General features: G+C 38.5%; 3 protein-coding genes across 3 annotated transcripts in view; all 3 read left to right on the forward strand.

Annotated features, from left to right (window-relative positions):
- LOC121648421 (phosphatidylethanolamine-binding protein 4) overlaps positions 1-13,679 on the forward strand; it is a 56,710-nt gene extending 43,031 nt beyond the window's left edge. The window contains exons 5-7 of the mRNA XM_041998500.1: positions 3,799-3,844; positions 4,190-4,306; positions 10,861-13,679. Coding sequence (XP_041854434.1) covers positions 3,799-3,844; positions 4,190-4,306; positions 10,861-10,952 — 255 coding nt within the window. The 3' untranslated portion in view covers positions 10,953-13,679. The remainder of the gene's footprint in view (positions 1-3,798; positions 3,845-4,189; positions 4,307-10,860) is intronic.
- A 2,819-nt stretch (positions 13,680-16,498) lies between these two features.
- Positions 16,499-22,116, forward strand: egr3 (early growth response 3). Its single transcript, XM_042000515.1, has 2 exons — positions 16,499-17,021; positions 19,415-22,116. The coding sequence occupies exons 1-2, from the start codon at positions 16,868-16,870 to the stop codon at positions 20,491-20,493; spliced, it is 1,233 nt and encodes a 410-aa protein (XP_041856449.1). The 5' UTR covers positions 16,499-16,867; the 3' UTR covers positions 20,494-22,116.
- A 3,065-nt stretch (positions 22,117-25,181) lies between these two features.
- Positions 25,182-25,514, forward strand: part of bin3 (bridging integrator 3) — a 35,286-nt gene continuing 34,953 nt past the window's right edge. The window contains exon 1 of the mRNA XM_041999168.1: positions 25,182-25,293. Within this exon, the coding sequence (XP_041855102.1) occupies positions 25,286-25,293 (8 nt within the window). The 5' untranslated portion in view covers positions 25,182-25,285. The remainder of the gene's footprint in view (positions 25,294-25,514) is intronic.

Consider the following 25,514-nt stretch of genomic DNA (forward strand, 5'->3'; position numbering starts at 1 on the left):
CTCATGGTTCGGATCAGCCCCAAAAATGTAATGTTCCTTATTTCTTGATTCCTGAAAATGTAATCAAAATCCATCCTTAACTTTATGCGTTATATTGCCAACAGACAGGCAAACAAACGCCACCGAAAACATAATACAGAAGCAGAAGAATGAATATAGAATAAGCTTTGGCTAGGGTCCAATAAATGAATGAGGAAGACTCAGATATGGAGAAATGATCAGTACCTCTTACTACAATAGGGCCACGTTAGGACTAGACATCTTTGACAAAATGCCGAGGCAGTATTAATCTCGAGCTGCAACTAGAAGATGGCCTGTTGTGGTGGTTTATAATGTTTTAAACATCCCTGCACTGAATGCATGGATCCTATTGGAGCTGCATCGATGCCAGAATGACCTGGCATACGTTCATTATTGAGCTCTTGACATGCGAAACAATAAATCAATATCAGCTGACATTCAGTGCTCTGTTTTATTGCTTTAGTATTATATAATTTTTTTTCTAATTGTTCCCCCCAAATAACTAATAAAAATAATTACATAAAAATTATTTAATTTTGTTACATGTTAGTCGATAAGTGAATGCTGTAAGCTAGTAGCTAAGTATTTGACATTTTACATTTGAAATACAAGCCCAAGTAATTCCATATGCTAATCAATTATTTATTGAAGCTTTGTCTACCTAATGATAAAAAAAAGATTAAACGGGGGGGGGATTGGCCTCTGTAAACCCCACCTTTATCATTTGGCATGGTGTCAAAATGACCCCCTCTGGTGATTCCAGGGGGTATTGGAACGTTCGCGATTCTAGTGTTAAAAAATTTCTTGAATCCAGGCATTGATCCAGATCACCCCCAAATTCTAATCAGGTGTTTCTTACTCCATTTCAGCGATTTAATCAAAATCTATCATTTACTTTCTGAGTTATGTTGCTAACAGACAAACATATGCCGTCTAAACCTCCACCTTGGCGAAGGTAAAAATGGAAATGCTTATGTTCTGCAGGTTCACTACTGTAGCTTTAAACACATTTTAAGCAGATTTTGTACAAAAACAAGTTGCACAACTGAATCTGTTTGTTCATGTGTGGTTTGGACGTTTGACTGTAATAAACAGGAACAAATTGAACAGGGTGGTTAAGACGGCGGGAAAGATAATTGACAGTTAATAAAAGTCCTTATATGAACTTAACAGTTCTGCGGTCCAAAGGAAAGTATTATCAATAACTTGAGATAAAACACGCCCCCTCCACAGAAAGTTTGATTCACTCCCCTCAGGGTGGCGCTATAGAGCACCTTTGGTAAAGAAAAAGATTTATAATAATAACAGTTCTTTTATTCCTAATGCTGTTACTGTAGTCACCAAATTACAGTAGTTAATACATTAGAGTGCAGGCTGCATGTAGATGGCTGGTTGTGTTTCTGTGTCTGATGTGTGTTTGCACAATTAATATTTGTATTGTAGTGTGTGTTGTATGTACTGACTCCTATGTTTTTATTGCTGTTGGTGAGACCAAAGACAAATTTCCTGCCTTGGTGGGACAATAAAATACTTCAAACAAATTAACTGAATTTCAGCTTGATTAGTTTAGACTAATTAAGTTTTGGCTGATTTTCAGCAGTTATAGATTTATAACTCAGGCAAAGCTTGTTAAGTGTAATATTTATCACATAAAACCTAGCAAGAGAAAAATGTCACATATACCAAAATCCAACCTTTCTCCACTAACTCAATTAACACAGCAAGAAGCTGACAGTCATCCATTGGACAGAACTTTTCATATTTCCGTCATGCCCCCACAGCAAGATCCCTGAGAGATACCACCCACCATGTGAGAATGTCCTGTAGATTAGTGTGAGTAACCCTGTCACTCCCCAGTGAACACAAAGAGCCCACCTTAGCACTGCCCTGCACTTGTTCTACCACTGTGATACCAGCTCTGCACTGGTATAGATGTAAATCTATAATTACTAAACATTTTTTTTTTTTCATTTTGATTTAATAAATTTGGTTCAGCAGAACATCAGTTCACAAAAGTCACGCCAAGGTACTTAAAAGAGAAAATCATCAAGTTCAGGTCATGTCCAATTAAATAGAGATCAGTGCAGTAAATTTGTAATATCATTCAGTCCAATAGAGTCCAGTTCATTTTAATTCAGTTATAATAAATATATTCAGTTCTGATGCCTTGTGAGTATCAGTTTATGTAAAGATATGTTATTGCTGCATATTTATGGACTTGACTTTTATTATTTGACTAAATTTTAATATTGTTTTCATGTGCTGTTGTTTAAACTGAATGCATTATACTGAAATTAAAATGGCAAGGGGTGCCATGGAAAATGAGCGAGAACTGAGCATTAAGATGTGGGAAAATGTTGCACGCTCAAATGTTGACTACCTGTTGCTATGGCAATGGATTTGGACCCTGCAGGCTGCAGGACTCTTGCTATTTCTAAATAAAGCTATTTTTCACACTGATCTGTGGATGAAGATACTCACAGTTGAAACTAATCTTCTGGATTGTATCAGGCAGTGTAAACAGTCTGATACTTTCGGCTAAACATCCTAAACAGCAGTTACAGGATTACAGAGAAGTAGATGCATAATTAAGAACACATGCTTCTGCTGAAATCTTCACTAATGTGTATGAAAGTGAATCCAAATTTTCCACATATGTTTATTGCTATAGAGTTTTAAGAATTATAGAGATTTAGTATGTGACTGAATGTATTTTGACACAAACAGTAGTGTTAATCGCTGAGTGGTCTCTACATTTCCAAGAGAAATGATTGTTGCTTGTACTATGTTCAGAATCTGTTAAGTCCACTGTATGTATTCTACTGAGTTCAATCCTCATGCAAAACTCAAGTTTCTGCCTAACAATCAAACACATAAGGGAATAAAAACAAACTTTATCCTACTTGTCTTTTGTCCTAGTTTGCTGACTAGTAACACAGTACCCTGGTTACCCTGTGGGGGGAGCCTGTGTGTGGACTAAAGAGGACATAAATAGGTGCTGAAACCACATGCTCCATGCGCTCCATCCTGTGATGGGGACTTCCATGCTCACCTCAAGTGGGTTTTGGGCCATTTCAGAGACAACATATTTAGTCCTTTTCCTCCCACTCAAGGATGCAGCCATCTTGCAGTAAATAACCAAGTATATTAAACAAACAAGCCTGTGTGCAATTTGCAGTGTGAAGTGCCTGACAGTGTGCTTCCTGAGGATGAGGGAGTTTGACTTGAAAAACATACAGTATTCAAATAAATGAATAAAATATAATATTATGAAAAATACCAGTGCTCCATATTGGGTTACATGTCTGTTACTAAGCAACAAGGATTTTAATATACAATTATTAATGTGGGAAATTAAAAATCCTTTTAATGGTTTAATTTACTAAAGAACTGTCTTTTGTCTGAGATTTTGTTCTTTGTATTTAGATATCAATATATTAGATATTTTATGTTTATAAACAACAGAATAGTCTTGTCCTATCATCAACTAGAAAGTTTTTTTGGATCTATGAATATATAAATATGTCAGTTTTCTGTCAAATTTCTGTACAATAGATTACAGTAAAATTCACTGAGTATAATTTACCAGGTAATTAAATGGATGTCAAGCCTTCTTTTTAGTACTGAGAACAGAGATAAGATGCTGTTGAATATTTGTCTGTGGGAACATGAAACTAAGAAGACAGTGACACAATGATGCAGGAAGTACTGTAATGGTCTGATGCAGTGTCTTTGACATATTGTGAGTTGTTTGGCTGACTCTGTCTAAATTACCAGGGCAGTGCACTCAAGAAAGGAAGAATACAAGGGACGACTCTCACAGGTAAAAAAAAGATTTTTTATTGACCATCCCTTGTTCAATCTCAGTCACTGATGTCATTTTATCACCTGTTAATTTAAACTTGTGAATTTAATACTGTGTGATAATTCCAACACTGCTTACATGCACATAAATACATGCTACTGCCACCACCGTTTTCTGTTTTGCACACTGCTGGCAATAATTAAAGATGATTTAGAGAAATATGTGTAATAGCCTGCTTATTACCCACAATGAGAGAGGCAGAAAATGCTCTACAGCTGCTATTGGTGTAATGTAATCTTTAAACTGCTATAACATTCATCACTGCCACCTGTGCTGATTCTGATTCCTTGTTTCTCTCTGCAGATTACTATCCACCGACCCCACCACAGAAGTCTGGTTTCCACCGCTACCAGTTCATGTTATTTGAGCAGCCTCCACACACACACGTGTCACTTGCTGATCAGGAGAGGTCTTCCCGTGGTAATCACTTCACACACCTGCATCTTTAGTTTGCAGCACTTTGGCTCACTTCTTTTTTTTCTTCTATAATTAGACGATCAGTGATCCAAACATCAATCACACTCTGTTTTTTTTTTTTTTTAGTTTGTGTTAGACCTGCCGTATGTATCATTGCATTTGTTTTGTCTGGACATCTCACGTTCACGATAACAAGGTTTTAATCCAAGGATTTGAAGTTTCTTTTGGTAGATCATTTTCTCCAAGTGCTTGAACTGAACTAGGGAAATGTTAATGAAGTTAGTGAGTGAGTCCGCTGCTGTGTTAATGCCTGCGGGGTCAAGACAAGTATCAGTGGCTCCCACGCACACCTGCACGAGTCTGTCTGACCATGTGTTTTTAACCTCCGCCAAATCTGAAATCCCTAATCAGCCATGTCAGTACATATGAACAGCCTATTCAGTCTTAACCTTAATTACTGATGATATCATTACCATCATTACCATATCTTTGTTTGTGTCTCTTAGAAGTCAACCTTGTTTGTCTCGCAGAGATATTGTTTTGATTTTATGTTGAGCTTTTTGTGGGTTATTTTTTTCTGGTTTGTTTGTTGTTGTTTTTTTTGTTGTTTTTTTTGTTTTTTTTCCTTCTTTTTTTCCATCCTCTGAAGTCCGTGGGAAGGTGGGAAACAGCACTTGGATGCACAGCGCAGCACCTCACAGGAGGCGTGTCTCTCTGTCTGCTCTACTCGGGTCACAGCCAGTGATTTGAAGGGAGATCAGGGCGGTTTGAGACTTCAAGCGCTGCGGCCGTGAATTAGTGGAGCTGCCAGTCTGTGCTGTTTGAAGTTTTGACAGCTTTGTCAGCAAACAATCCGAGCACATTAGAGTGAAGTCGGTTTGATGTTAAAACTTTTGAAAAAAAAGAAATGTCAAAAGAAATGTATGTATATTGTGTATCTAGCTCACATTTAGACAGATTGAGATGAACCCATATGGCAGTGTTAAGGTATTCAGTATGTCACAACTGGTTAGGGTGAAGAAATGATCGCATGAATAATAACTTGCTATTTGGAATATTTCAATATATTTTTTGGCAGAAAAATAAACTGGAGCATTTTCTGCCACTAGCAATGCGGTTGACTCCACATTTTGAAGCAATTGAACTGAGTGGATCCACCCATCCTCAATCTGCTAGATGAGTTTAACTCCTGCTGCAGCGCTTCCTCTCTCCTGCAAACTGCCCTCTATTCAAGAGAAATTAGATTAAGAAATTCACTCTTGGATAATCAAATGTTTCACTTGATGGGTCAATTCTAAAGCACATAACTGTCCTAGTAAAAATCAAAGTATATGTTGTGAAACACACTTAAAATTAAGCTTAGTCATGTTTTATGAGCAGAAGCATATATTTGATTTCAGTCGTTAATGGAGGTTTTTATTTAGTGATGCACCTGCTGCATTCTTATTGGCCTTCTTACGGCCATGAGCACAGTACTCACGCTTAGACAAGAAGAACAGAGGGAATCCCATGTCTCCCCACCTCCTCCGTTAAGTATGTTCACTTATTAGCGTCTGTCCTCCCTCCATGTGGTATGACACAGAGAGCATTTTTCATAGCCCATGACATTAATTGATGTGATTTGTGAAGGGAGAGCATTTAGTCGTGGGTGGGAGACTCCTAATGATCGTTTTCCACTTCCAGTATTGCAGTCGTTGACTCAATTTTATCTCAGATTTGTTGTCTTTTTTTTCGTTTCATCTCTGACCATCATTTAAGTAATAAAGGGGGTGAACAATTAGAGGTTGAGCAGGGCTGTTGCGAGGAACCATGGAAGTCGGCTGTGCCTCCTGGGTTAAGGTTATGAATGTGGGTCAGTGAACTGCTGAAGGCAGCTGGTTTGTTACACAAGGATCTACAGGGGGGCTGCGTTCTTGGCACTGGGCAAAGGGGCGTTATCATAGGGAATCCCCATTGCTCTGGCTCAGGAAGGCTGTCCCTGACTGGAGGCTGCCCCTGTGCCAGGGTGGGGGGGCAGGCGTGGGCGCTCAGGCCCTCATGATACTTGTCAGCCACTTGGCAAGCCCTTGATATGTCCTGCTACTGTTTGGTGCCGACAAGTCAGTTTGTCAAGGGAAACAGTGTTACATTGCTGGGAGGAAAGCCTTGAGGCCTTGAGAGATGCTGTCTAGTGTTGTTTCAGTCTTCATGATAGTTTACACATAAACTGTTCACACAGCCAGTACTCTGACTCCTGACTCAAACCTCAACAGCTTCCATAGTTTGCTGAGAAACAAGAGAAAAACACGTTCAGAATTATTGGCTGGAAATAGATGCAAAAGTTGAAAATAAATATTGATAATTTCTTGGGCATTTGTTTCTTTTTCTTAAATTTACTACAGTGAACTATGAGAACAGGATGTGCCTGATGATTGGGTTGTGTGAATGAATGGATCACAGTGGAGTTCGCTGCTGGATCATACCCGTTGCTCATCTTGCCTCTTAGAGCCCCTACTGCCAGCTCAGCACACTCCCCAGTAATTGAAGCCATTTGCAATGTTGCAGTGTGGTAATGGGCAGATCCATGTCTACCACCCACCCACAGCCTCTACCATTAATCAGAGCTGCGTGGAGTCAAGAGAGCCAGGATTCGGTTGCTACAGCAGGCCTGAGTTTGAGCCAGGAGACGGCTGCCTTAAAGGAACATGTTGATGTACTGAATTTTGGCTTGATGTTATATAAATTAGTTTTAAGTGCACACTCGCACATGCACAAACACACACATATACAGTACATATATATAAAACTTCTATACCTCTGATAGAATAAATTTATTGTTACTGATAAAAGCTGAAAAAAAATCTGTGGATTAGTTATTCCAGAAAGTATTCCCTTTTTACAGTTTCTCAAATGTTTTTCCTTTTTGTTTCATTCATGACCTGAAACAACTGCATGATAAACAGATTAGTTGATTGACAGGACAATGATCAGTAATGGAGAAGATGAAAGCAAATTAGAAAAAGGAAAAAAAAGAAAAAATATTTATATATATATATAGAAATTAGATTGCTTCAGATAAGCTAGAAGATGGATGGATGAACGGACAGATGAATGGACGGATGGACGGGTGGACGGACGGACGGATGGATGGATGGATGGATGGAGGGACAAATGGATGGATGGACGGTTAGATGAAGAAAGCGAGCAACATCTGTCCAAACCAAAGGCATTTCATGTGCACAGTCCTCATCAGGTTCCCCTAAAGATTCTCAGCTGGAGTCAGGTCTGGGTTCTGGCTTGGCTAATATGAAATTTCTTTTAGTAAAGCCATTTCTTTGTTGATTTATGAATACTTTGCCTTAAGATTTCACTCCAATACTGGTATTTGGAGCTGTTTAAGATCTCTTCACCTTAACAAAAGTCACTATTTTTCAGTTTTTTTTTTTGTTTTTTTTTTTTTATTTACTGAATGTATCGTTTTATTTCAAGTTTAACTGAGCTTTGAGATTTTTTTTATCTTTAAGTAAATTTGCCCTGACATACAAAGAATAAAAGAATTTTTTGTCACACGCGGTGAGCCACCAAGCTAGCCAGAATGTCCTGCTGCACTTTCAATGTTGCCACAGGCCTCTTAGCACAATTCTGTCCAGTTTTCTCTTAATTTGCTAATAAGTTTTGTAGGGACTTCCTGTTCTTAGGTTAATCACTGTTGTGCCACATGTTCCCCACTTGTTGATAATTGTCAATGCTGTACAGTAAGCACAGTAATGGCTTTTAGAATTCACTACTGGTTGATAGTTTCAGTAACACAATCCTATACTTGATTTGAAACAACAGAAGTTTAGAGTAATCTAGAGTAACCTGCAGCAGTGTCACTACTGTAGAGATTCACTCTCACAGCAACAGCACAGACGTGGTTCTAGTTTAACAGGTTATTATAATGAATGAGAGGAAGACCAGGAGAGCCAACCTGGCTGCTTTTGTGGCCTGTCCACTTTATTTTGTTTTCATTTTTGTACATATCAAAAACCCAACATTTGAATAAATATTTAAATGTATTGATATGAGTTTTAAACCTGTATCTGGTTTCTTTTCTCCACTGTGTTTGATCATAGCTTTTCTCTGTTTTAAATGATTGATCAATATTCTTAAAGTGCTGGTAGCCTTCAATCAGTGTCTGCACAGACGGAATTGGTTTCACAATCCTAAATAATCTCCTGAAATACTGTATCTTTTGCAGTGTGTCAGGTAAAGTCTCTAACCTCTAACTCCACATGTATCATCCCTCTAAGATACAATATGCTATAATATTATGTTTGTAATGGGCCATAAGCTGAGATCAGTGAGACACATCTGTTCCAGAAGCACTGTTCAATGGTTGACCCCTGACCTCCACTAGCCGCAAAGAACCCCCTATGGTGAAATAATGATTGCAATATGTGTTATCACTGCTATTTAGCTTATGTGGAGAACCTCAGTGAAGCTCTTACCCTAAAATGGCTCTTCTGACTTCACTGCATGGAAAAAGATTACTGAGTTTTCAGTATTTCTGAGACACTGTAAGAGACTTAACAGGGACACCGCCCACATCACTAAATGTAGCAGCTCTGTGTCACCTCGCAGCAGTCCTGATCATCCTGCCATACCCAGACAGAGAAGCAAGGTGGAAACAAAAGGAGCGGCAGGAAGACTTTACCATCGCCCTCAGGTCCAACACTATCTGTCCTTTCCATGAGCATGCAGATGGGAGAGGCGGAAACATGTCTCTGCAAACAGGCACCAGCCTATTTTAAGGTCACTTTTAAGTCTAGGCATTTGCAGGGTACTAGACAGTGTGATAGAACCAGATATTGTGAATTTGCCTCATTTTGGATGGTACCCAATGATTGCACAGCTTTAGACAGGATTATGTGAGCAAAGCCTTACAAGCACTGCCTGATTTTGACTCTGTATTTGGATACTTTTTAGAGGAAATGTTGCCTAACACTGCTTTCATGCAAATTCTCCCTGCAAAAATGAAAAGAGAAAGTCTAAATATTTTTAGATGACAATCACAAGAGTTCAGTTTGCCACACTACTCTCTGACTATGTCCCAGCATTTATCTTAAAGTTTGTCTCTCAGCTGCCTCACGCATCAGCTTTCTTTAAAGTGCCACTTGTGAGGGCAGAGGGACCTTGTTGTAGACATGCAGAGGAGTTTGGGGATCAGCAGAGGCGGTGCATTATCTGCAACTGAAGCACAGGCCAGAGGGGCCATTAAGGCCATGTCCTTTCATACAGTCAGGTCATTTGACTCCAGTGCCCTCGCTTGATTATCGGTGCCCTTTGTCCAGGCAATCCCCATTCACAGAGAGGATCTGGTGAGATTCGGGTACTCATCTGTTCATCTCCCAGTTATTATTCATCATCTCCCCAGCTGAGCTCTAAAGGTGAGCTTTGACCTGAGCTTGTGGCAAACCAAGGCACATGGTGTCTGTAAAGCTAAATATCTGGAGAAGATTAGAAAAAAACAGTTACTTGAATTTCACAATGCTGTTAAAACCTGGAATATGTGAAAATAAATAAATAAAGCCTGAAAAATATGTCCCCTTCGTGAGCTATTTTGTTTTAAAATAGCTTAAAAAGTAAATTATCTTCATTCTGATTGATTTCTTCATTGATGGTGAGTGGACCTGTTGTGCGTGACACTGGCAAAACTATATGTCTTGTGTATATAGCATGTGGCTAATGGCAAAAACAGGCAGAGTGAGGGCCTGTAAAGCAGCTGCAGCAATAGGTCAAAAGCAGTAATTTTTTCTATCCAGGCTTAGTCAGATTTGACCTCTAACTGTGAGGCTATTCTCTCTACAGGTTTGACCATTTCAATAGTTGGCTCTCTTTTCAAAAGATTAACTTTCCAATGCTACTCTTGAGGCAGCTGTTAATGTATTTACTCCACACACGAAATACCACAAAGTCACTGATTCCCTGGATTACGTGCAAAGCAGCAAAGCATTGTCTTATGCTCACACAAACATATGAAGGCACAGACACCCTGTTTTGTTTTTTTGTTTTTTTTTCTTTTGTAGAATCTGTTGAAGTTGCAAGTTTTAAGCATGCTTGTTTTCTTTCCCTGGAATCATAATTGTGAATTTGTCTCTCTCTTTTTGCAAAGGAGGGAAGCTGCAGGGATCAGTGGTTGTCAAATCTAAGAAGTGATATTGTCATACCAGCCGGATGGCCGTCTGGTGTTTGTTTAAAAGGGGAGGGAAGAAAAAAACAGTCCAGGCGATTGAATCAATATCTTCTTGCCAATACGTCCTTGCGTTCCCACCTCCATCATTACAGCAACATGTTTTATTTTCAGCAGTGCTGTTTTTCAGTGACTCACATCCAGAGCCATGTGCTGTTCAGTTAGGCCTCAGATCCCTTAAACACAGACCAAGCGGTCATAAGAAATGCTCAAATTGCACCAGTGTGCTAATAATGCCCTTTGTTTAAACACTATTTAGCTGTCTCATACCTTGTGTTTTTCCCATCCAAATTTATTTGGGAATACTAATGAATATTTCTGTATGTGTGTCTCCCCATTCCCTCAGGTAAATGGGATTTTCAGGCCTTCATCACAAGGTTTGATCTTGGAAAGCCTGTGGCCTCTCTGCAATTTCTCACCCAGAACTTCAAAGATTGAAGGATACTCAGATGCCTGAAATGGATGTAAAATCTGTCTGTATACAAAAGGAGATGTTTCCCCACTTGTATTGTTTTGCCCGCTTTCTCTGAATTAAAGAGCAGAAATTCTTCAAAGCTTGTACACGTCAACCCTCTTTGTTTATATCTTATCACTGAGTTTGAGAGATACAGTATTTCCTCTTTGTGTTGCAGTAGTTGCTTGGTTTTGATGTTGGCCCATATCTCTGTCACGTGGTCTGGAGCGAAGGATTTGGGAGATAGATTTTGACTTGCTGGGGATTTCTTAACAGTTTTCCGAACTTGGTCAACAAGAGAAGGAAGACGGCCTGATATCACAACTCACTGTGGAAAGAGTTGATTCTAATTCAGGGACGGAAACACGTCAGGGCCAAAAAAAGGAAGTGGGAGGTGAAACCAACACCGCAACACAGCCGGATGCTGCAGTGGAACTGAACCAAAATACTCTAGAGTGACAGGACAGGGGGAGGGGCTGCAGGGCCTGTCATGCACTGAGTTAAAGGAACTTACTGTTTGTGTAATTGTTTATCATATTTCCATTGCCCACTTTCACCCCAAATGGAAACAATGAGCATACTCATTGTTTCAGCATACTCAGCACTTTCAGGTACTCAATTGATTTATCTGAACTTAAAATGGCTCCATTTCTATGTGTCCTTCAGGGTAACTTTGGGACAATGAACCCATTTTGAACTTTAAAGAGTCTCACCTGACAGGTCTGCAGAGGATGGTGTGGGTAAACTTTTCAACCCTTTCACAATGAGATAGTTTTCAGACTTTACAGGTCTTTGTAGAGGGTGGGTCAGGGTACCCCCCATGAGGAATATTGGTTTCTAACCAACTGTCCTCTGAGAATGGTTTGTATCAATACCCCAGATGTCTGAAAAAGGCTGGATTTACATGAATGACTTTGATGTTCTGATGATCAATCTTTAGTTGGTGGTTTCATTGACCCCAGTTTGGTGTCTCATCAGTGGGCTAGGCTGGAGTAGGTAATGGAGGTTTTTGTTCCTTTGGTGGTTAAGCCAGCCTTGGTAAACCCCTATGTGCCCTCTCCATGAACTCTGGGAGATCATTGATCAAATTGTCCAGCATTTGCTTTGTTTGCCTCCCTGCCTTAGCAGTCAAAGCATCTAATTCCACAAACAAAACATCCAAAACAATGTACATGAGCACACAGTTAGTGAGAGAATCTGTTGCTTTTAAACAAATGTTAAGTATCTGTCAGAGTACTGCTCCTGACCTTGATTTGCCCATCTTATTTGACTTATGAAATCACATTTCTAACAACTGGCAAGTGGATTATAACTCCACGCTCATTGTAAAGCATGCCAAGTGGGAGAGCATTCTTCCAAAAACCACCTACTTGAATCCATCAGTACACGACTGAAATGCCAAGTTTTATACTTCCAAATACGCTGCACGTTTTTTTCTCCCTCATATCTTGCAGATTTCTTGCCAAAACAGCTGGATTTTGCCACTCCGCTTCCCTGAATGTGTTTATTTTTACACCAAATGTCAGGAGAGTTTAAATATTATGATAAGGAAAAACTGACAGCTGTAGTTTTTGTGCTACACAGTATATTGGCTGCTCTGAAAAATGATCAGCTTCTCACATCTCATGATGTGAGCTTTTAATGTTTTCTTAATGTATTCAAAGTTAACTTAATTTTTATGAAGCACTCCTTTTGACCTTTTAAGATTTTTGCAGAGGTATCTGTGCTGGCCGTGTTTCATAAATAGATGGATGGATGGATAGATGGATGGACGGGTGGATAGATGGATGGATGGGTGGATAGATGCAAAACAGGACTTCACATGAAGATGGCAGACTATGAAGAAACATCAAGGTGTTTATCTGAAACTACTCCAAACTACAGGGCCTAATCTAAAGCCTTTTTGTATGTGATTATTAAACAGATCAAGCAAAAATATTCAGCATATCTTTATTATTTATTCCTCAGAGATGCATATTGTCTAACTATTATATGTTATATAATAAACCAAGTTGTTACTTTAGCTTTATTTTCATCAGATATCAAGCAGTGGATTAAGTTTCAAACTGATGCTGGAAAATAATGTTTTAAAAGAAAAGTTTAGGGAATTGAGGCCTTAGCACCATATGAATAATTGCATCACTCGCTTTCTTCATGCACAGAGATTAGTTTCTTTCAGTATTTACTTGGACCTACCATCAGCCTACCAACAGCCTATCAAGTTCTGCACAATAACTTGTTGATTTGAGTCAGGTGTGTTGGAGCAGGGAAATATTGAACACCTGTTGGATTGTGGACTATGAGGACCGGAGCATGACACCCCTGCCCTAAGGTTTTAGTATCAAGATGTAATTTATAAATAAATGAAATAAATAAATGTGTATTACGTTGAGATACAAGTTTACAAACCTAAACTGTGCTGCCATGTTCATTTTAAAGAGAAGAGGCTTTCTACCAGCAAACTTTCCAAATAATCATTCCAGAAATTGCTTCTCCAAGATCACTGCTGATGTCTTTCCTCTTTGGGATTGTGTTTACACAAACTTTGAATTGTCAACTGTCACAACATCTGCTTTTTTGAGCTTCTTAAGTTTAATTGATTAGCAGCACCTCTCATGTATTTTTAAATTCCTATAGAAGCAACACAGTGTACATTATCTTTCACACACTGCTTTTGCATTGATATTTCTTAAATAAATAATGATATGATATAAGATGTCATTTTGTTTTTCATCTGATTGTGTATGTACCTGATTCTGAGCAATCAAGTTTTATTTTGCCCTGAAATGTTAATCCTTAGAATTGTGCACATTTTTTTTTCTTTTACACATTCGTGTACGTATTTTGCAGAATGATTTTTCAGTTTGATGCCACTGAGTTTGAATTTTATACTCTTCATGGCTTCACTGAGTTTTGTTATTCTACTGAAAGATATAAATATGGGCACATTCTCTGTTATTTAAACTTTTGACCTGATGAAGATTGAAATATTGTCAGTGATCTCTGGAGAAAGTGTGTGGGCAATTATTTGTTTTACTGTTAGTTTCTTATAGCTAGCTATCTACATAAGTTCATAAAATGGGCATGAACTCCTCCAATTTTAAGATTTGAGATCTTCAGCCATAATTCAACTGTGGTAAAAGGCTATGCTTTAGACTATACACCTATTTACGTGTCTTTATAAGCTGTTTAAACTTGAACCATACAGTGATACATTGTCATAGAAAGTACAGGATACACAGTCATAATAACAGTATGAGCATTTGCTTTAAATAGGAAAACAGAAACTGAAAATAGCTCTTTGACTAACAACATGGATCAATTTTAGACTTCCCCACTGAATGTGGAAAAAAGACTAAACTAATTTGACTATACTTCCACAATGCATGTGACATTTCCACTGTTTTTTATTTAAATGAGCCTATGCTTCCATGGAATTCCCATATGCAAAAGAGCCAGGTGCTGCTGTCAGAGAGATCTCGCACCATAAGCTTTAACAAACACTGCAGGCCTTTCCCATGTGACCCATCTCACAGTCGAGGAAATGGCCTGCAACAGGTAAGTGTTCCAACTGGGCTGGCCAACTTTCCAACTGCAGAGGCACACGAACTCTTCCCCTAAGGTAAGACACTTTAGTACAGTAAGTCTTGAACGATGGCTTAGGGGATTCTCTCATTGGTTTGCATCCACAGACACAAAACCCTTTTCCATGTATGTGTCCCAGTGTATTGACGAACTTGTGCAGTTTATCAGGATGAACAAAACATCTTGTAATGTCATCACTTTAATATTTAATCAGAAATGTGCCAGGTCGTGTGTCATGCCATTATTTTGCATTACATGATCAGGCTTTTCTGTTATTTGGTTCAAACCAAGCTTGCTTTATGTGCTTAATTGTGCATGTATAAATAATTATCAGAGGGTATAATCATTTCACCTCTGAGATTTTACACCACAGGTCTGGTAGTACATACACAGAAAACCATCTCGCAACTTTTCAACTCATGAGACATTAGACAATCTTAACTTTGGCTTGACATGGGCTTATACACATAATATGAAATAATAAACATGTCTGGGAAATGAGTCAGTATGAGGTGGATGATGATGTCAAAACAGAATATATCTTTTGACTGGTAATGAGAGTGTAACATTTTGAATTTAAGTAAATTCATCTTAAAGATAATGGTAGCAGACACCCTGAGAGAATTCCACTCAGCTGTACTAGAGTGGCAGACACTTGTAAAGACAAGCACATGGAGGACTTGCCCATGGTAATGAGACACGCAAGATCACTGGCTGCGGCTGCTCTGTTTGTGTAAGCCCCCTAAACACCAAGCATGATTCAGACTAATTCTCCCACACACTCTGTTTACACTTCTGTTTCATTGAGGTACTATTAATTTCTCAGGTCTGTGTACAAGCTCTGCCTTTTCATTCAGGATTTTCTGAAAACATTTCAGAGGACTTTTTCATATTTTTACAAGTAAATATGTGAATATATAATATTTTTTAACTTAGTTTTGCCTGTAAACCCTACAGGGTTTTTTAAAGCTTTTTGATTGTTGTTTTTCTTTCTTTCTTTTTTTCATAAATTAACAAGTTGGTAAAAGCGAGCCATGACGCTTTGTCCACTGTCATCTCTTTAAACGTCTGTGGCTTCCGATCACTTTTCCACTACTACTTCACCCGGAACTCATGTCCAAATACAGACATGAAGGGGCGGGACCGGACACTGCCTTATTTGGAGTTTCCACTCGACCAGTCACTTGGGTTCCAAGTCAAAGCAAGCCTGTGCAAAGCCTTTCAATATTTACAAACGATTAACTCCTTAAATTTACTGCGTGTGTTTGACATTGATGCTGCTTAAACGGAGTTTTTTGCAGTATTCTGCAACACAGGGCGGCACGAAGTGTGTTTAAGTTCACCAGGAGAAAAATTAGAACACTGAAGTTGTCCAGACTGAGCTTTTATGGACAAGAGGCCTTGGGGGAAAGCCAGCATTGTACTTATTCATTTAGCCAATTTTTAATTATTTTGACAGTGTTAATGGAATATCAACCATATAGGTACAATGTAAAGGCCTAACTTGTGGCAAAACAAGTGTTTTGTATAAGTGACAGGCATAGCCACAACACCCTGTTTGTTTAAGTCGGGCGCACACACAGATGCTTAACTAGCTCGCTGTGTGCCTGATAATCTTCTGAAGGTATCACAAGGACTGTGAATAATAAAGATAAGATGCTGCTAAATCACTTATATGTTTTTCACAAGGACGAGAACAGACGGGGGGACCGCTAGCTCAGTCCGAAGAAGGACGCAGCTGCAGGTGACATCTCGATTTTGTAAACTTTATCTCTCTCACGGAGCCTTTTGCCTCCACTGTAGTTTCCACCGACTGACGCGCGGAGAGCCTGGCGCTGGGCGCCCATGTCCATATATGGTCATCTACGTCACGCAAATGTTCCATCCCCCTATTTAATACGGGCAGGCTGGAGTCCCCTATCCAGCTCCAATAGAGCAAGTAGAGCAGCTCTTGTTCAACCCAACACCACCTCCTCCTCCTCCATTGATTCAGACTTCAAATTTCCCCACAAGCAGCTCGTCAGCTTCCACAGTGATCAGATTAATAACAACAATAGCCTGTGAACACACAGGAGGAGATAACCGGCGCTGCTCGTCCTCCGCGGGATACTTGGATAGCTACAGCAACAGGATCCATCTCTGCACCTCTCTTTTTTTTTTTTTTTTTTTTTCTTCTTCTTCTTCTTCTTCTTTTTTTTTCTTCACGTCCGATCAGCACATGTGTTTTCTTCTTTGAGAACACCCGGTGTTTTTGTGTAACTACTTGGATACCTGCGCGCTGTCCTTCATAAATGTCGGACTGAACATAACTGCTATGACAGGGAAACTAGCGGACAAGATCCCTCTTACCATGAGCAGTTTAATAAACACGATCCCTGACAGTCTCTACCCAGAAGAGGACATCCCGACGTCTATGAATATTTTCACCAGTACGGAATCTATTAACCACTACTCACAAATGAATGCAGGTAAGTTTTTTCATGTGTGCTACTTTTTGAGTGTGCGTGCTTTGATGAAAGTGGTTCAAACTGCGCTGTTAGGACGGCAACAGTTGTCTTCGTGCTTGAAGCACCTGTTTGCGCTCTGGCTGCTGCGCATAAAGGCAGAGTCCTAATAGCCAACACTTTTTCGGGGTCAGGTGTAATAGCATCATCTGTAAATTTGGAACACATTTAAAAGTCTGCAATTAAGGTTGAATTTGTAATTACTATTGTTTTTTTTATGTAGGTATAGCCTATTCTCACTATGTGAATTCAGCTGTCCGCAGCCGAAATGTCAGAAATTTTAACAGAACGTGATAAAGCAAAACTCATTTTAAAAGTAATAGCTGCAGACATTAGTGGATATCTTACATTTAAGCAGCTTCAACTCTTGTCATGATTTTTATTCTCCGGCGCTGATATGTGTTGAAGGAAATGTGTCGATACGGATGGTTGTGAAAAATTAATATTAAAGTCCATGCAAAACGCACGCGGCTTCTGAATTAAATCTGCGGTCTATAAGATTTAGTAGTGAAAATACAGTGGCTCCGATTTCAGATCCATGTCATGTGCATTTACAAAGGGGACTCAACTCCGTAAACAATAACTTTCATTCATAACTCTATCAATATGTCCAAGTGGACTGAAACAGGTGTGTGTGACTGCTTTCTCTATGCAACACGTTTAATCACAGGCCGCATGACCCAAAGTATGTTTTACAAATATGAAGGCCAGATATAGTGATTGATATAGTGCCTAGACTAGAATAATTTGTGAAGTCCGCGGCGTGCACCAAAAGACGACTTATTGGTTTAACTCAGTCACAGATTAAATCAACCACACACTGTAGACTACAGCTGTACCTGTAAATGTGACGCATCAATGCTGGCCATATATAAATAAATAATAAGAAGCTAAATGTAGAAACCACGATTAATGTGGAAATAATTTTATTTGATGTTCTTTTGCATATATATTTAGAAAGACAAATTTACCACCAAATATTTTCCATCATTTATCCCAGAGGTGTGAGTTTTTATTTTCCTAGCGCCATGTCAGACATTTTTTATAGTAATGACAAATAAAGACATACATGAAGACATGAGACTATATTTTTCAGTAAACATAGTGATGAAATATATGAGATATCAGACAAAAGATGTTTAAGAAGAATTAATAAAACTAGAGAAAACGATGTTGCAGACTACAGTGTGTGTTTTTATTTTTTCTCACATTATAAAAAGTGAGATTTTTTTTAAACAAATGTTTTAGATATAATATGTTTGAGCAAATGAAAATAACACATGCACTGATTGAACAGGTGGAACAACTGTGACAGTGCTGACCTACAAAAAATGGAATGTATTTAATTAGTGCCCCTTTTCATTTTAAAATCATACCACTCAAAATTATAAAAACTAAACACTTAGAGTAAATTTGATTAATATCAGTGGATGTTTGTTTTCCCAATGGCATGTCCAAAAATAAAAGGGGCCATAAGTGTTCCCGTAAATCTTGTGTGTCAGATTATATTGTGCAATACTCTTTTTTTCTGTTTCATTCAGCATAATTTGCCTTCAGCCAAATTGCAGGAGGCTGTTATCGGAATGAAGGCAAACACTTCGGGATAATTCCCTGCAAATGCAAAGAAATGTCGAATTTAACTTTCGATAAAGAAAGAATTATTTTTCAAGCCAGCAAATAAATACATTACATTAATACATCATCTTATGATATTTTAAGGCATCTTTGGAATTATTTAAATATCTACATGAGTGTGTGTTGATGTGTATAAAGTATGAGATGTGTGCAAATAAAATAATTTTTTTTAAAAAAGGGATAGAATGACTTAAATTTTCCTTCCAGATGTTCTATGTTGCAAATTCATCTTGAATTCTTGAGCGTGATAGATGTGGCATCTGCCTTATAATCCTCCCTGCTGTTAAGACATCAAGTCTTGCCATTCAGTTTGGCTGTCCTCCTAAGGGACACAATGACTGGATCAAAGGGGGTGTTTAGGTCTTGATTTATGAGAGCTTGTGGGATCTGCGAGAGAGAGAGACACCACTCTCTCAGATGCAGCACTCAGTCACTTAACTTCCAGGTCTGACAGCGCTCACATTTCTTCATGAACTGTATGGGACTGTTTTTGTTTTTTGTTTTTGTTTTTTTTTTCTTTTGTATTTTGTCATCTATTGTAATATGCAGAAAAGTTTCATTTTGAACAGACCAAGGACTGGCACTTAAAGTTTATTTTGCATGAAAAAGTTGATTTTTCACAACTTTTGCCACATTATCACTTTCACAGACTTTTCTTCTCATATGATTGGATTTCATGCATGACTCACTCATGTTCGGTGTTTTTATTCTCTTTAATCTAGATAACATCATGGATCTGGGCATGGGGAGTGAGAAGGCGACCTCAGAGATTCAGTATGGATCCAGCTTCCAGTCCAACCGTAGTGGGCAGACGGTCACCTATCTGGGGAAGTTCGCCTTTGACACTCCTCCTTCAGGCGGCATTGGGGGTTCTGGTTGGTGCCCTGACAACAATATCATCAGTCTTGTCAGTGCAGGGATCTTAGGCGTTTCTCCATCCCCCGGAACAGTAACATCTCAGACATCATCCTCCGCAGCCACTATGGGCGGACAGACGTCAGATATGGAGCAGGTATATGGTCCACCACTGCCTGCCTATTCCACCTGCAGTGACCTGTACCAAGATCAGGTCTCCTTCCACCACAGCCCTGCAACCAGCACAACTCTAGCCTACCCTGGCAATGACTATCACTCCACATCCAAAGCTAATATGGATGGCAGCCTTTTCTCAATGATCCCTGACTACAACCTTTTTCATCATCAAGGGGAAGTTGGCGTTATGGAGCACAAGCCCTTCCAGACCATGGACCCTATCAGAGTCAATCCTCCACCTATAACACCACTGGAGACCATAAGAGCATTCAAAGACAAGCAACAAATCCACCCAGGTTTCATCGGCGGACAGCAGCACCCACCTCAGCACCACCCCCCACCTCAGACTCTCACCCTCAAACCCATCCGTCCTCGGAAGTACCCCAACCGACCCAGCAAAACCCCAGTCCATGAACGGCCGCATGCCTGTCCAGCAGAGAACTGTGACAGACGCTTCTCCCGCTCAGACGAGCTCACACGTCACCTTCGGATCCACACAGGTCACAAACCCTTCCAGTGCCGAATATGCATGCGCTCCTTCAGCCGGAGTGACCATCTGACCACCCACATTCGCACACACACAGGTGAGAAACCCTTCTCCTGTGAGTTCTGTGGACGCAAGTTTGCCAGAAGTGACGAGCGTAAGAGACATGCAAAGGTTCACCTGAAACAGAAAGACAAGAAGCAAGCTGAAAAGAGCAGTGGGGCGGCTGGGAGCCACAGCTCGCCACCCAGCTCCTGTGGGGGGCCAACAGTGGGAACATCATGACCGTCACTACGTGAACTTGGACTAGACCCTCGGCACACACCATAAAGAGACTTAGGAAGAATCCACTATCAGATAAATAGGTGACTCTTTTCTTCTCTCATTTCAGTTCCTTCTATTTTGAGATGGATGCCTTTAGTTTAAGTAAGAGTGGAAAGGCAGCTTTCCTTTTTTTCCAAGCAATTTAGAGCCTCAGTTACTGTAACACAGTGTCAATACAAAGAAGGGCACTCAAGCACATTCTGTCAAAAAAAGGCCACTGTGTTTCTATAGGTTTTGAGGTGGATACACTTATGTACATTTTACAAAAAAAATCTTTATTGGAAAGAAGCCAGACTCCATGATAGGGGTGGATTAACATATTATTATAATAAAGCTCAGTTAAAGGGTTAGCTGTCTGAGATGTATGCATTAATTTTATTAGGCTGTTTAAAAGTGCAATTGGTTATAGTTGTGTACCGTCATGAATACCTTAATAGTGGCACTTGACTGTCTGATTTTGTTGTTTTTGTTGAGGTGTCTATTTTTTTTTTTTTTTTTTTTTTTTTTTTTTTAATGTTGTTTTCTCATGAGAATGTGCCAAATGTATTGTGGTGATGCAGCCAACCTTGGTCTTATATTTGTGCCTGATATTTGCCAAACCCAACAGTACAGTTGTATCAGCTTAGCATAGTTCTTGAGTTAACAGAAAGATCACATTAATTTACTAAATAGCACAATTTGGTTAAACATGTAGTCACTGACGAGGTAACAAAAAGCAAAACGATGTCTTGTCCTGGTACGTGTACAAACACGCCTGCAGCAACCGATGCCTTTGCCAATACTTATTTATTTGTAGTCACTGAGAGATACTGTGTTTTTGTTGCTTTCTTTTATATGGTGCTTTATGTTGTGTTACCAGCTATAGTTTTTGCAGTTTTTTTTTAAACAAGGTCACTTATATTGTTCATTTCTTTCAGTTTATATTAGTTTTGCAATTTTATGGAATATTGTCATGACATACGCCACCAACATGTAAATCAAATTAACGAAGAGCACAGTTAGACAGACTGAACTGCTTAAAGAACAATGGGTTGAAAAAAACAGCAGCTAAGTTGAAATGAGATAAAGATGAATGAGGCCCTTTGTTTATGCTTTTCAGTGTAAAAAACTTAAACTACCTGGTTTAATAAACCAAAAGAAGAGCAGTAAATGGTAAGAAATAATTGAGAAAAAAAAACCTCTAAATCCATGTTTACATTTTTTTTCTAACACAGAGATACTGAGCTGTAAACTACTGTAAGGTGTTTTTTTTGTTGTTTGTTTGTTTGCTTTTTTTGTACAGTAGACAAATATGTACGCAGGTAGCTGCAGTAGACGTTTCACTTTTGTACTCAAATGTCAAATGCACCATAATTCAGTATTAAATTGTGCATATATGTGCATTTCTCTATGCACACTATGTAAATACAAAAGTCTGCTTAAACAAAGTTTCAATTGACTGAGTGCTTTTGCAGGATGTGTCTCAAAGCTTTTAATAATGTAGTTATGATACAAAAAAATTTGTTGTCATAAGTCATTGCAAAGATTTTTGGAGCTCTGCAGCAGTGCCAACTGAGGTGTTCAATCTCCCACTATGGGGGAAAAATTTAAAAAACAGTATCATTGGCACCATCTCTATTTAAAGAAACCATTTTAAGGAAGCATTAGTGTGTTTTCTAAGTAGTTTATCTTTTTTTCTTTTTCTTTTTTTTTCTTTGTGTGTGTGTGTGTGTGTGGGTGTGTGTGTGTGTGTATTTTGTGTATCTCCATTAAAGAAATATTAGTTATTTCAAATATCACATTACCCCTGTGTATAAAACCCCTTGATTTTCTACAAATTCTCCCAAATGATTCAAATGACCGAAACATCTAAGAAACAGAATACATTACAGGGCATGCAAATAATTTTCACTAAATCTTTTTATCTTTGTGCTAATGGAAAGAAATACCTGGATTTTTTCTTACTTTGTATAGTCTCACTTCTGTCAATGGCTTCAGTTGGATTTAGGTACATTATGAAACTGATAATAATGCTGACAAATATCACACATTTTTGTAAAGGATTGTTTTATAAAACAATGTTTTGCATCATATTAAGAGAGTGCAAAGATAATATGGCATTTACATCTAATATCCAAATTCATCAATGGTGAAATTATGTGGACAAAAATGTGAAAAACAAGGGTAAGGAATTGATAAGACAGTAGACAGAGGCATGCACTTTGCCAGGGCTGACATAACGGTGACTCAAAATTATATATATATCTATATATATATATATAGATATATATATAACCTTGGACTTATGGACTTATAACCTTTTCCCCACAGTGGGATACTATCTAGAAAACCTGCTTCTTCCCATGTTGTTTAACTAGATTTGTGACATCTGGCTGAGCTTTCTGACTACAGAGAATTCATATCACCACTATTAACAGCTAGAGAAAAACATATATTGTGCCATTCTGCAGACAAAGCAAAAAAAGAAAAATGCAAAGGCCAAAGGAAAGATTTTGGACAAACGGTGCCACAGAAAACATAATGCGTGCAGTAATGAGCTTTGAAGGCCATACTTTCCCTTTCCTGTAACAAATAGTTTTCACTGCTGAGCTTCCTGGCAAGTATCCACTTATTTTCCAATTAATCTGGCCTCAGAGAGTCTTTTCTCAACTCATCTGGTAAAATGAACAGACCTCCAAGTACCTTTTTAAAAAAGTTTAAAAGTTCACACTACAAATCTAACTACAAATCATGAAAATACATAGTTCTGTTGCCTTGGTGGACACTGAAATTCAACTGTTTATAAAATAAAACACAAATTAACATAAAGGAAATATAACATTTTTCTAACATTCTTTCCTGGATTTAGATGTTGCATTAGCTTCTTTATCAATAACTTCTGATAATTAGCTCCATAATAATTCATTTTCAAACATTAGATTAGAGAGTGCCAGAGTAAATTTCAACAGCCTCAAGTGCGAGCATCCTGTGACATACAATCTTAATAAGCCAGCACAAAATAAAGACAGACCATGAGGTGATTAGAAAACCAAAATGTGTATCTGTAATGTAAGGATGGTTTAATGTTAGATTGTAAACAATAAATTGGATCATTCTGAGTTAGTTAACCAAAAGTTATGCTGTCCTCTAAGAGAAACCTGTGTTTGTGTTGCTCTGGGTTTATGAGTGATGCAAAGGCGGAGACTATCCCAAACTATTTCTCTGTCCAAATGAAGACATGTAATTACAAGTTTGCAAACACAATATTTCATCAGCCTTACTGTGTCTGTCACTTTTGTGTTGTGACAGTTTTGTAGATTTCATAAAATTGATATGATCCCCTCCATCCCATCCCACTTCCTTAATGCGGTTTGGCTGTTAAATTACAATACGAACTGTACAATGGTCTCAGTGTAATATGTGAATGCAATAGATACCCATAAAGACTTGTTAAACTCAGAAACATGTCCATTTTAGTAATGTTTCTCCAATATTTTATATTCTATTATTTGATGTATTTTATGTTCTATTTGCCAAAAGTATGCGGATGAAAGTTCTGAAATCAGGATTTGTCTCATTCTCTGCTCCATGTTGGATTTGAGCCAACATCAGCTGCCATCTTTGTGCCAAATTGGGTTGCAGGGTTGACTGATCAAAAACAATTCTCCACAGGAGCTCCGCAGGAGCAACAAATCATAAATGTGATCTCTGTATGCTTGTAGCTGAAGGGAGCCTTGTGCTAACGTTTGTATGTATCTGTCTGATTTAGTCTCAGTACAACTGCCATGGGCAAGGCCATGGGCTTTGGCTCACTTATGGCAATTAGTAATCATGGACTTTCTTAAAAAAAAAAAAAAAAAAAAAAAAGAAAGAAAAGAAAAAAGAAAAAGAAAAAAGAAACAAACAAACAGTTTTCGACAATGTGTAGATAATATGGGAAACTCATGTCATCTTATGTACTAGAGGGTGGCTTCAGGGATTTTTTGGTCTTCAACAGTGACACTGGTGTTTAGATGGAGTCGATACTCACTGTTTTCTGTTGTGTTGTGTTTCCTTTCATTAACAGTATATCCTCATGTTTGCATGTGCACGGAAATGTTCCAAAGTGCTACCCACAGATGCTGTGGGTGGTGCTCATTTCTTTATTATGCATGAAAAAAGTCACATTGGGTAAAATGGGACAAAACTTACAATAATGCAAAACAGACAACTGGAAACACACACTTGGATAACTGTTCTGTTGGCTTTTTGTTAAAGAAAACAAGGGACCTTGTTAAAAATGTTGTGGATGTCTTTAGCCTATTTAATGTTTTTTATTACCTTATAATAAGGTCATTTTATGATGAGCGAATATTGAAATGAATTTTACTATATCCTTGTGATGGGGAGATGTGCTCCCCTGTTTACCTGGCACTTCAGTTTGTTGTAATGCAATTGTTTTGTTATTTCTATGTAAGTACTTGAATAAAGAAAAATATAACTTGCATTCAGTTTATTTCGGTCTACGCATGCAGGACTGCGTATGCACAACACTCACATAAAATGAAGAAATTTATTAAAAATGAAGGTCATATACAAATGTTTATCGATAAAAGAAAATGTATCTATTATATTATTAACATATAAATGGCAGAAAAAAATACTTCCGAAGAGGAAGCACGAGCGGCTGAGCTTCGTTTACTTCCTGTAAACGCCTAAGCGAAGTGGTGGAAAGCGATGGTTCTCGGAAGATAGTACTACTACCCAGTGTATCAGGAATAGACGTTCAGTCAAAATGAGCTGGTATGTATCTCATATACATTGCTGATTTACTGTTTGACAGAAAGTTATAACGTGAAACGGTGTATACAAAATTGATATGAACTAGTTTGTCGACCGGCTAGTTCCAGGAAGTGCTACACAGACTGTACAGTAGAGCTGGAGTTAGCTTTAGCTTTAGCTTATTAAACTCCGGGGCTCACGAATAAAACATCTCCTAAAGATATTTCCCCATTCATTTCACA

The sequence above is a fragment of the Melanotaenia boesemani genome, chromosome 11 (assembly GCF_017639745.1).
Source record: "Melanotaenia boesemani isolate fMelBoe1 chromosome 11, fMelBoe1.pri, whole genome shotgun sequence".
In the NCBI taxonomy this organism is placed as follows: Eukaryota; Metazoa; Chordata; class Actinopteri; order Atheriniformes; family Melanotaeniidae; genus Melanotaenia; species Melanotaenia boesemani.

Excerpts from the sequence above, each read along its gene's own strand:
- egr3 (XM_042000515.1), top strand. The coding sequence starts at position 16,868 with ATGACAGGGAAACTAGCGGACAAGATCCCTCTTACCATGAGCAGTTTA. Across the intron at positions 17,022-19,414 it reads CTACTCACAAATGAATGCAG|ATAACATCATGGATCTGGGC; the intron begins GTAAGTTTTTTC and ends TCTTTAATCTAG.